Genomic DNA, 12,752 nt, shown 5'->3' on the forward strand with positions numbered 1-12,752 from the left:
CAATATTAAAAAAGAAAAATGGACCAATGGACCTCCACACCACCCTCTTTTTAATGAATAAGCCATAGAGCATTCATTTTGTAGTAGTTATGTGAAAATTTATCTTGTACACGTTGTAGTTTATTTTTCAATTATCGATTATAATGGATATTGTACACGCTATACAGTTTCTGTTATTTTTTCAATTATTGATTATGATGACGATGTGTATGACGCATGCAACTAACGCAATGTGACGTCTTGATGCATTGCCGAAGAATGAATGCAGATCATTGATTCCAAGTACCCAATCAGCAACACGAAGGAGTCCAGACCCCGCCCACCAAAAAAAAAAAAAAAAAATGCCATAAATAACCCCGTGAGGAGCTTCATTAGCACGTGAACAATACCTTGAGACGCACCTGTGAACACTTTGGAGTCATACCAGGCCCTAATTTTCGGTTTTTAAATGCATATAGTGATAGATTTATATAAAAAAAAAAAAAAAAAAAGTTCAACGTCGAGAAGGATTTCTTGCTGGGTGGTTGCACGACACATTTCCAGGTAATATCGTAACTTTTCAGCAGCGCTCTGAAGGTTTTACTGTGTTGAAGTGAATGGATGCAAGTAGCTGTTGGACTTGTTTTTCCATGCCTTGCGTCACCGCATCACATTCAGAAACGTTCTTTTATCCTTGTTATTGTCAATAAGTGACCGTGTGTGTGACTCTAAATGTAGGCTACTCGCTGCTGGTGCCTTCACCCCACCTGCATCAATGAATGCCAGTTTTGACTCATGCCGAGACGGCTAATGGGCACCGTTGAAGTTTGACGTGTTAATTCGTTTAATTTTAAATGTGCATCTTTTAACTTGTATATATTGTGCCGGTAGAAAATGGTGCTCTTCTACCTGAACTTTTTAGAAAACCTGTTCGGTGCACAAAACTTTTATTTTGTCTCGCTCCCTCTTACTTCCGCTATTATTTTGTATTCACATATACTTCCGTTTTGATTTCCCAATAATGGCCACTACTTGCGCCACTGGCTCCACAAACTTGTTCTCGCACTACTAGTAGTCTTGTTTCATAGAACCAGTCTGGCTAGTTTATCGTACCGGGGGATGGCCCACACACTGCCAAGAATATGTAATGTAATGTAATGTAATGTGCAGTTGGGCAACTTATTGCATGCCATGTGAAACGATGCTACTGTGCAAAGATGCTAGTTGTTTTTCCATTAGTCAGTAGTATAATAGTTTTTTGAAGCTCCCCTCGCATGTTTTTTTTTTCTAATGGCAAGTCGAAGCACACTATAATGAAATGATTGCTTAATATTATGAATTGCATAAAATAAAGCTAGTTACTTTGAGAAATGCTGAAAGTATTTGAATGATAAATAAGCGGGCTGTGCGTTTTAGGGTTTTTAGAAAATAAAACATTTAATTTAAAGTGTGTCCCTGTTTACACACCTTGTGCTAGTATATCAAAGACATTTTTGCCAGATATTTACCCCTCACCCGTCTTCATCTACATGCTTGAGGGAAGACAGAAAAATCCATTAAGAGAACAGCTAATTTTATTTTGGTGAATGTGACTACATTCCAATGTCCACACCCACCGATACATATGGAAACTTGGGCATAATTAAATGCAAAAATGTTTCCTTATATCTTAATGAAGGGCATGATGCATAGGGAAGTGTTTGAGTAGTAGCCTGTTTTTTTGGACTTCCTGTTAGTTCTTGGATCATACATGAGCAGTTGTGACTGGAAGTGAAAACTCATGCAGCACAAATTCTGAGAATGGCTATCAATAAAGATTGAGTTGCACTTAGCAGCTGATGTTAACAGGTAGGCCGTATTGTGACCCGTTTTGGGGCTTTTTGATGCTTCCGACAGTCATTTCAAAATAAAATAGTGCCCACATTTTAATCCAACTATTAATGAAGATGAAGAGTTTTCCCCCCCACAACCTGCTTTGTCGCTGTTGGGTGGATACATATTTATTTGCAATTCTGTATTTCTAAGGCTAACAAAATTATTACCCAGTAATGTAATGTAGAATGCATACCTCACTGTTTGCTGTGAGACTGTCACTTATTGTTCTGTCCCTACACTGCTTACTTTGTATGGCCTGCCCGACTGACTATCTTGCACGCACACATGCCTTTTTAATCTTTTGCACTTCAGCAAAGCTAGCAAGTCAGCATGCTGATTATTATGACCTTGGAGTTAGGTGATACAACTGAGTTAATGTACATGAAACTGCATCACAAACTGACTTTGTGCCTTTTCCCCCAATTAAAGCTGAATTTGTAAGGCTCTAACAATGGAACTATATAAAATAAAGTCTTCAGCATCACTCATGTATGATGGCTTCATCAGGAGTGCAGGTCGGTTCCTTTTCCACACCGTATATCAATTATGATTAAGAAACACTTGGCCTTACCTGCTCCATCTCCCGCTGCAGACTCTCGTACGGAGGACTGGTTGCTTATGTCGTCTCCCGTCATGCAGAGCGTCATCATCACGGCGTACATCTTCTTCGTCATGTCGCTGGGCCCTCGCATCATGGAGAACCGCAAAGCTTTTGACCTCAAAGGGGTTCTGGTGGTTTACAACTTCAGCGTGGTGGCACTGTCGCTCTACATGTGCTACGAGGTGGGTCGACGCCGTCGTTAGCTGGCATTCGTCATCATTCTGCAACATCAGATGTCTGTCAAATGATTGCTTTGTTTGCTTGAGAGAAATATTAATGACTTAAAAGCATGTTAAATGTTTTGCTTGTCAATTAACTGGTGTGCCTTTCTAGTTTGTCATGTCAGGATGGGGAACAGGATACTCCTTCCACTGCGACATCGTCGACTACTCTGACTCACCACAAGCTATGAGGGTAAATATATTTACGTCGTCTTCTCTTCATGACTGCACCAGATTTTGTGGTTACAAACGGCGCACAATGAAGTAGTTTGTGTAAGGTTAGTGTTAGATTATGAGCTGTTAGGCCTTGCACAAAAATTTGAATTCAACTCTCCGCAATAGGAACAGAACCCAATCTGAAAACGTTATGGAGTAAACTAGTTTGACACTTGATTAGGTACACCTGCTTGATGAACAACACAAATGTTAAAATTCTCCATTTCAAAGTTCAGTTTGTTCTCTCCTGCCAAAACTATTGTGGTCATAAAGTCTTTATTAGCTGCAAGTCATTTTATTAAGCCAATTTGTAATCGTCTAGGCTTAAAGACGAAAAATAAGACTCGCCCTTTTCAAGGGATACTTGACTCATTGAGCCATTTTCAGCAGTAAAAAGTAAAAAATTGTCCAGCATTAATTTGGTAACGTTTTTAATCTACAATTAATGCATTTAAAAACACTTTTCCACTTGCTATTGACTGAAGGTGACTTCACCTGTGCTGACGAAATGAGTAACGACCAATCACGGCTCACCTGTTTTCTGGGTTTGGTCAGCAAACTGAGCCTTGATTGGCTGTTTCCTCAACACTGGTGATGCCACCCAGGGTTATTATAGTTTTGGAATTTTCATTTCACTTTAGTTTATTTCGTTTCGCATGTTTTTTTTTTTTAAGGGTGTTTATTTAGTTTTTATTAATTTGAGTTTAATAAATACTTGGTTTTAGTTTAGTTAGTTTCAGTATTTTTTTTAAAAATCTGTATTGTGCAATATTTAAAAAAAAAAAAAAAAAAACTGGGAGCGACCTCGTCTGAAGGTGCTTTTTCTATTGGCTGCTGCTAGATGTCACTTCTGTGACACACTTCAACGTCCTTATTCCTGTTATCAAAATAAAGCTATTTAAAGTCATCCCCAAGGCTCATTCATTAAATTAATTGCTAAAGAGTAAAACGAAAATATTTGCTATAATAGTTGGTTTTAGTTTTGTAAACGCAAAGTTTAGTTTTCATTTTTTTAAAAGCATTTTCGTTTGTTTTTTCCATTAACTAATTGTTTGAATAATAAAACAAAAATGACCTTTTTACTGCTGAAAATGGTTCAATGACTTAAGATGCCTGATGTTGTGATGGGAAGGCAAGCTCGACAGTGCCACCTTGTGGCCATTTTCCATTTGTGGTTCATTTCTGCTGTTCCATCAATTGGCACCTTTTGTGTGGTGTTGGCATGGAACAAATACAGATGAATGAAGTGTTAATCCTGTGGGTGTGTTTTGATTTTTGCGTCTTACTCAGATGATTCTAATCCTGCTGTTTGATACTGGAAAAAGTTTGAGACACTCTGCCAATAAAAAATGAATTTTATTATACTTTGCAAAGGCAGACCAAGTCTTTTTCATGATGTGTTCAAAGTTGCAACATACCTGTAGATTGTGACTGACTGTGTTTCTCCAATAGATGGCAGCAACGTGCTGGCTCTACTACTTCTCCAAGTTCATTGAGATGTTGGACACAGTAAGTAGCAGTGATACTGTCGCTAACTTGAGTGAGCTCAGGACAATTTGGCAAGTAACTCCAATTGCCCTTTTTGTCTCGCACCATTTGCACGATAGGTTTTCTTTGTGCTGAGGAAGAAAAACAACCAGGTGACATTTCTTCACGTGTACCATCATTCCATCATGCCGTTTACCTGGTGGTTTGGCGTTCGCTTTGCTGCAGGTACAATAAGCTCCCTCAATTTTTGTTTTTCCTTCTAGTTGGGCTATTTTTAACAATATACTTTATCTCCTCCCCTCAAGGTGGCATGGGGACTTTCCACGCCTTGCTCAACTGTGTTGTCCATGTCATCATGTACACTTACTATGGCCTGACTGCCCTGGGTCCCAACTACCAGAAGTACCTTTGGTGGAAGAAATACCTCACAACTATTCAGCTGGTATGTCATGTTTATGTCCTCTAAGGCTAGTTTTGCTCTGTTTCTTAGTGCGGGAAACAAAACCTCACATTTTTTATTTTTTTTTAAACATTTCTTTTCTCATGCAGCTCCAATTCGTGATGGTGACCACGCACATCTCACAGTACTTCTTCATCCGGGACTGCCACTACCAGTTCCCAGTCTTCATCTACATCATCGGTCTGTACGGCCTCATCTTCCTCTTCCTCTTCCTCAACTTCTGGTACCACGCCTACACCAAAGGCAAGCGGCTGCCCAAGGTGCTGCAGGCCCAAACGTGGGCCCATCACACAAACGGCGTGATGAACGGCCATGCTAACCACAACAAAGATGACTAATTGGCGGAACTGCGTTTTTCTGTGATTTAGCTTTTTCTACATGCCAAAAAGAGACAATCTTTAAGTTATGACCAAAGTTATATTTAACCCCAGACAAAGGGATTTTTTTTTGTATTTTAATGTGTAATGCTAATTATGCCATGGGAAAAACCTGTCATACTATTGTAGGGCGTGACCGAGACTCCATGACCCTGATCTGTGCTGTGGCCAGCCACTTCCCAAAAATGCCTTAAGTGTTAGGTGGGACTCCATTTTGTTTGTTTGCTTTGTCAAGGTGGGTCACTATAAAGGTCGAAGGTACATTTCACAGCCTCGCAGATTCTGATATTAAGGCAATTGTAATGGTCACATGCATGCAGAACAGGGTGCTTATATGTGTGTATATATATTTTTATTTTAAATGTAGTTTCACACCTCTACACTTGGAGTCACAGATCTGATGGTGCCGGTTTCAGTGAAATGTTCTCATGAGGCGTGATGGATTTATTCCTGGGAAGAGAAGCCAGGATGCGCTCTTCTGGAGTACCAGGGCACAATTTTCAAAATAAATGAATAAAATACATTTTTAGGAAAGTACAAATGCTAAATGTGCGCAGCCGCTGTGTCTTTTGATCGTTGACTGGAGTGTCTGTGTATTATGATCTTAAGATCCAAAGTGAATGGAGCAGCACTCTTGGGATTGACGGAGGACACTAGTACAGGCTCGCTAGTAGTGTGGATTGGAGAAGAGGTTTGCAGTTCGAATGATGCAGTTTCTGTTCACGTCTAATAATCTGTTCTCAGTCCGATTTGTTACCTGTTTAGAAATTAATGTGCCTTGAAAAGTTGTTTATTGTATTTTATATGTATTTATATATAATAAATGTTGACCATGTACTGGAGTTATGTTTTTAGTTTTCATTTTGAGTTTCCCTTTCATCATCAAATTTAATTTTGGTCTCTGTAGTTTTTCTGTGACGTCACGTCTGGCACCTCTGGACACCAGCGGCTGCCATGTTAGGTCTGTTGTGGCAAATACTTAATCAACAAAACAAACTACTAAACCTTGGCATGCAAAAAACAAATGTACAAGCTAAAATCCTAAACTATTTCTATTCATAACAGAGTAAAGACCATTCCGTTTTAAAAACAGTTTTTCCTCCGCTTCCTGCTGAATATTGTTCGATTTGCAAACGTCAATTATGGTCGTTTTGCTATAAATTGCTCTTGTTTTGGTTCTGAAGGTGGAGAGGGGATTCAGTCACTGCTCAATGCAGGGAAGGACCTAGTCAATTGGCTGCAGGCCACCCCAAAACCTTAAAGTATCCACTATTTGCCTTGACACCAACAAAAAGCCCCGACCTAGAAGTTTTTCAAAGTACAGGTAACATATTTTGCCATGAACATAATTTGCTCTACAGAGTGACAGTGTCCAGTGCCCTATTTTTAATCCAAGACTGGGGACATGTCCTGACCTGTCTATTGGACACCTCCTTCACCGTACACACAATGATCCTCTGATGCACCCAAAGTAACACAGCAGTATAGCTTCTGAACTTTTCCATAACCAGAATTTGGGATTGTTGAAACATTACAGAAATGGCGCATTCTCTGCCATTCCTGTTCATGAACAAGAAATTCAATGACCTTTTATAAGGTTTGTGGAGTGCAAAGAGAGATGGCGCTCACAAAGCTGTGTTTGAGAGCCTGTTATTTCTCATGTGCCAGTCACGACCACCATATTAAAGAAAAAACGCATGATTTCTGCGGATGCTTCATTTTGAGGTGTGACACGAAGAGCATCTTCGATGTGCTATTTTGGTTTCTAGGTTTATGGTGGTCTTCCCTGCAACTTAATGGCCCACCTAAATCTACCCAGTGCCCATCTCCAATTGTGTTCTCCAATGGGCTCACGCCTCCTCAAATTGTATGATTTTATTTGTCTTGTCCAGTCATGCCTCGTGGTTTGATGTTTTTTTTGTTTTTTTTTCAGTCTTTGACAGCTCGTCTGTAGTTGATCAAGTGCTAGCAGTTCTCGAAGTGTGGTACACTGGCTCCCTCTAGCGGCAAGCCAAATGTCACTGAATTTCAAACTGTTCAAAACGAGCGTAATGTTAGTGTCTTTATTTTTAAATATTTTGTGAACTACAGTTGAGGTACTACTATCGTGCTACTGTACTACTGTTCAGTCACTATTTTTGTACGTAGTTCTGTTGTGTATTACAAAAATAAGAGCATTTTTTTGCATGCTCTTATTTTTTATAAAACACAACTTTCTTCCCAGTATCTTTATATTTATTTAAATACGTAAGGATACTAAACAAAAGAAGGTATTTTTAGTGTATAAGTATAGCTAGTTGGCTTAATAACATGCAGTAAATGGTGGAAATCACGTGTTTTTTTTTTTTTTCTGTTTTGTGCAACAAAACCAACAACATACCCTGTCTCATTTGTGTTTAAGCAATATAACAAACCTAGAAATTGTAATTAAAACAATAGCTTAACTTTTACGCTTAATAGTGTTAAATACTCTGTAGTCTTATTGCTTCTGCTTTAAAATGCAAATCCACAATAATGCACGATTTGGACCCGGGGGGTGTTTTTGTCGCTTTTACTTTAACTTTGCAGAGCATCAAGTCTTCACACCTAACCCCACGGAGAACATCTCTGCTCTTTTCATTTTTGTGATGGCAGTTGCCAACAGCTTTGCCGTTATCACGCAGTGCACAGTACTGGAACAAATCTGATTTTCACAGTTTCTTATCTGCCTTGCAGCAGTGTGTATCACGTTGTCCCCAAAGTCGACTTATTGATCACTGTTTTGTCATCCATTTTGTGTCTGGCTTGGATTGAATTCACCTGCATATGATTGTATTTGTTCCCCTTCTGGTTTTACAAACCCATTCATTCCCTCATGCCACAATGAGCATTCCAACTGTTTATTCGTGGGTGTTTATTATGATGCAAAGAGTCAAAAGGGAGCAGTGAGCCTTTGCATAGTATTAGCATAACCTTTCCACTCCAGTGAGTTTATGAGCCTCGCAGCAGGCCTGCTTGCTTTGCTGATTCCATGTCTGCATTCCTGTTTGCCTCACTTCCCTGAGGGCCTCGTCAGTCTCCTCTACGGACAGTATATCCCCTCTGACTTTTTATTCCTGTTGGGAAACAGGATGTACCGGTGTGATAGGCATTTAAATAAGGGCTAGTTTTACTGCTAAGCAAAGTGCCTAACAGGATCCATGCAGCTCCAAATTCAAGTGACATATAACGTGGGTGGAATGAAATTTGTCAGTTGACTCAAAATGGTTACGACGGTCCTTCTAAACACTTTTCGTCAATGGGGTCATGAACTTTGTGACTCCAAATAAATGAACATATCATACAGTTTTCAATTGCGGTTTAATCTGGTAGCATACCACATTTACTGTCTGTTTTTGAAGTTATCGGTTGGATGGACAACAATTGTGATTCATTATCAGCTCAGGAATTATTATTTTTTTTTTTTTTTTTTGCCTGCTTATTTGCTAGCTCCCTTTATAAAACCAACCAAAGTTAGCTAGCTAGCAAGTTAGTTCTTCCTTTCTGTAGCATTTAGGGATGAGGCTGATCCGGACGGCAACCACTCGTCTGACAAATTCAGGTCAGGTTCTCTGAAGTTATCTGACCTGGATTTGTCAGATTTGCTGGGCTGTGGTCAAACATGCCATCAAGCCGTGAGCTATGCTGACTCTCACCGCATGGGCTGGGTTGATTTGTCAGTGGCTGTTTTTAGATAGCGCTAGTCATCCTTCGATCCCATCTCCATGAGCTTTCTTTTTTTCTCACGATCACAACTCTTGATATTAGAACTATCACAATATACATCTGTTTCTATTAGAAATATACAGTACATACTGCCTGAACTTGTCAGACTTGCAATGACTCACCATTCTCTCTCATCTTCTCAGATGATATGTCATCCAAAGAGTTGCATTGTTAACATCCAGGTACAATCAGTACTCTTAATACACTTATTTACATGTCTGATATTGATGCACCCTGTTAAAAATGCAATTGAATTCATTCGTCGGGGACAGTTAACACATTCACTGCCAGCCCAGAAAAAACGACATCATTTGACGTCTTTTGCCGTCAATGGCACACTGCCAGCCCAGAAAAAACTACATCATTTGACGTCTTTTGCCGTCAATGGCAGTGAATGAGTTAAGGATCACATTCAAATTCATCTGTCATTACTAGCACTTTAACATGTATATAAAAACACGATGAAACATAAAAGAGAATGTAAAGGTTTAAAATATTTGTATTTTTGTGTTGATCTGTGACTGTAAGGGGGGTGTGGCATAAAGATGACCTGAGCTCCGGTTGGCCTTTTTCCACGTCAACGCCATGCTCCTTGCGAGTGTTTTCATTACGTATTTGTGTGTTGGACTTCTTATCCTGTTCAGTGTATTTTTTCATTACACTAGAATGCTGGCTATGCATCTTAAACTTTACACTTAAGGCAAAAAAGAAAAGAAAAGAAAGACAACTCGTAATTCAAAAAACTCTTAAGTTGGAACACTTGTAATTCAAGGCACCACTATATATTGTTACTCAGAGTTTGGGCACATAATAAAGAAAACCTAAATTCATTTTACATAATGAACTACCCCCCAAAAAACATAACAAATAAATTACCAACCTGCCAGTAGTTGCTTGGCAGAATTAGTGGGTATTTGTTGCCGCAAACCCAATTACAATTGCACCTATCACTCATCCAGTCATGTCCACTGTGCAATTTCCTTTGCAACTCATCTGTGGGAGAGCCTGAGCCATTTGCTTTACCTGTTAGAAAAAGGAAAGAGAGAATTGGCAGCAACAGGAAGACCGACAAAAAGTCAATTGGGATAGACAAAAACTCACCTGTGACCCTAAAGAGGAACAGATTTTCTGTTGGATATGATTTTAGCACTGCCACACTTGCTCTGAAATATAAAATCAGCATTGGCCAACATCCTATTCAATATATATACAGTATATATATATATTACAGCCAGGCTCCAGAAAGAAAGGAAATATTCTCCTGTGTGTTATTTAGTGCAGAAGAGCTTTAGTTGGCTGATGGCTCGCTGTGAGTGAAGTGCCTTGGGCTCAACATGTTCCAGCCATGTAAGGAAAAAGGCAGAAGGGCTAATTTGATGTGATGACTAGTGACAGTGTAACATAGGTGAGTGTTTTTTTTGTTTTGTTTTTCTCGCAGTGTTAGCCCCGCTTGCTGTAGTAGTTTTGTGTATTCATTTTTTTGGTCACGTTCTTAGGGACCAGAAGATCTATTTTTTTCCTCAGTTTATTGGTCCCGGAGGGGACTTTTGTTTTTGTTTTTGGACACTGATAAATATTTTCACACGCACACATTTCACACATTTTCTCAACAAACAATCATTTGAACTCAAACACTGATAACTTGCTGATGATCTCCCCAGGCCTCGTTTATTGTGACGTCTGAAGAAATATGGTGCTGCTTTGATGTCTCATTCGGTCCACTCCACATAAAATCAGATCACTTTTGTTAAGTTGTTGGTAAGCTGGTCCACACTGTGGTCAAGAAATGTAACACAGTTTCTGGGAATTTTAAATTGCATCTGGAAAATTGCATTTTCCACCAAATTACTTAACAGCTGCATTTTGTTCTTGGAAGGACATGTGATGAGAGAGCATGCACGGAATAATGCACCCAACCCTTAACCTTTTTATTACACTTTCAATTCTCCGGCGGGCATACTAAATGAATAGCGCTAGTATTTTTGGGTTAAATTTATTTATTCATTTATTTATTTATTTATTTATTTTTATTGGGAGCTTCTTACAAAAGTTCCTCTGAGATTTGGTCTGTTTAGAATTGCATGGTGGGCTGGCTCAAATGCTCTTAAGTCCACCGGAACCAAACTCATGTGCAAAATCACGGAAGTCGGAAGTCCCGTCTCTTAAGTGGCATATACCCCATAGTTTACCGCAGCTCAAGGATTAACTCCAAATGTGTGTTTTAATTGCTTTTATTTGTTTTTGTACTGATGTCAAAGAGGAACAATGTGATGACAACCACAGGACAATATATTAACCAAGACCTAGAATAGGAGTAGAAATTAATAAAAAACTGTACACTTATCTCTGTCCCTGACAGTACAATATGATCAATTCAAATTTACATAACATTGAAAGTCTTAATGAAAAATGATAAAGGTTAAAATGACTTTATGTTTGCCATATTTGATAAAGCTGTCAGTATAAATAGACCATATTGCATTAGTAAGGTGATCTGTGAAAAACAAAAAAATAGCCTGGCATCATCTTGTTCCTCTAATTTGATTTGCAAACAAAGAACATGAGCACCTGTGGGAAAAGCACCCAATCAGACTGACAAGGTGCGATCATTTACTTAATAGGAGGACATCCCTACAGCCTTGCGCTGACCTTCAGCTTGGGGAGCTTTGTTGGAACTATGATGGCATATCCACCTCCAAAAATTAAACATAAAAATAGCCAAGCCTCATTTGAGGATTTAGAAGTGACGGAATAATCAACATTTCTGATCAACAGGTACATTTTATTGCTTCTTTACTCTTCTTTTTGCTAGATTGTATCCTCCAAAAAAATTCAGTTTAAAAACATTATATAAATGTTTTCGGAACATACTGTGACACTACTGTTGTCTTGTTTACAACGCTAATGCTAGCTTAGAATTGCTAGCGCTACTATTTTGTCGAAGCAGGATATACATTTTTTTTTTTCGGACTATTTACTGTATCACGACTATGCGCGTTCATAATCACTTGCCATTGTGAACGGGCGTGTTTCAGAATCTTGCTTGTGCACATTAGTGAGGGCATGACTTTTGAAAAAGCCTCAAAAGGGAGGGCAGGCACGGATCCAGGATTTTTTTCTTGACCGATAGATGGGGGGGATTTTGAGAAAACAATTTATAAATGTATTTTAGAATATCAAATAAAATGCATGTATTACTTTGACGACCAGATGCAAAGATAGAGCTGTGCTAGGGCACATTTTCATTCACGGAGGCAGCACTTCAACACCAAGCCACTGAATGTCATGCATCAAATGGTGTGCAGATCAGTTAATGGGCTGTGGAAACAAAAACATTGGATTGTATTCAACATTAATCACCACTCCTGCGTTTCACCAATCAACTCAGCTTTTTTTTTTTTTTTTTTTTTGTCTATCACCTCATGCTTGCTTCCACACAGTTTTCCAGCGTGAGGAAGGGGGTGGGGGCCCGACCGTGAGAGCCCTGCGATTGGTCGAAATGGGGAGCAGGAAACACTGCGACGTCACTGGCCCGTGCAGCGCCTGGCAGCTCACTGTGGAGAGTTCCCTCCTTCCTTCCATCATGAGAGAGCCTGAGCAGGCAGCAGGAGTGGGAGCGCACTTGTGATGATGCATGCGTGTTTGTTTTGGTTCTAGCTGACTGGGACTACCAGAGAGGGGAGACACCAGACAAGGATCAATACATGTAAGTTCCTTGATGGATAATAATAGCTGTGATGATGAGTGCAATACATGCAGTATTCATGCTGTCAAAGCTGTTTTCCACATTC

At 39.4% G+C, this 12,752-nt stretch overlaps 1 protein-coding gene across 1 annotated transcript; it reads left to right on the top strand.

Moving 5' to 3' along the window:
• The first annotated feature begins 384 nt into the window (after positions 1 to 384).
• elovl7a (ELOVL fatty acid elongase 7a) lies at positions 385 to 6,059 on the top strand. The gene is made up of 8 exons (XM_077522264.1): positions 385 to 543; positions 2,284 to 2,369; positions 2,447 to 2,637; positions 2,789 to 2,869; positions 4,345 to 4,401; positions 4,500 to 4,605; positions 4,686 to 4,822; positions 4,930 to 6,059. Exons 2-8 carry the CDS (start codon positions 2,306 to 2,308, stop codon positions 5,176 to 5,178), a joined length of 885 nt encoding a protein of 294 aa, XP_077378390.1. The 5' UTR covers positions 385 to 543; positions 2,284 to 2,305; the 3' UTR covers positions 5,179 to 6,059.
• The last annotated feature ends 6,693 nt before the right edge of the window (positions 6,060 to 12,752 follow it).

The sequence above is a fragment of the Festucalex cinctus genome, chromosome 5 (genome assembly GCF_051991245.1).
Source record: "Festucalex cinctus isolate MCC-2025b chromosome 5, RoL_Fcin_1.0, whole genome shotgun sequence".
Lineage (NCBI taxonomy): Eukaryota > Metazoa > Chordata > Actinopteri > Syngnathiformes > Syngnathidae > Festucalex > Festucalex cinctus.

What these genes read in the sequence shown, in the direction of transcription:
- elovl7a (XM_077522264.1), top strand. Translation starts at nt 2,306, where the DNA reads ATGGAACTATATAAAATAAAGTCTTCAGCATCACTCATGTATGATGGC. An exon ending in ACTCACCACAAGCTATGAGG is followed by an intron (nt 2,870 to 4,344) that starts GTAAATATATTT and finishes TTTCTCCAATAG; the next exon opens with ATGGCAGCAACGTGCTGGCT. An exon ending in ACCTCACAACTATTCAGCTG is followed by an intron (nt 4,823 to 4,929) that starts GTATGTCATGTT and finishes TTTCTCATGCAG; the next exon opens with CTCCAATTCGTGATGGTGAC.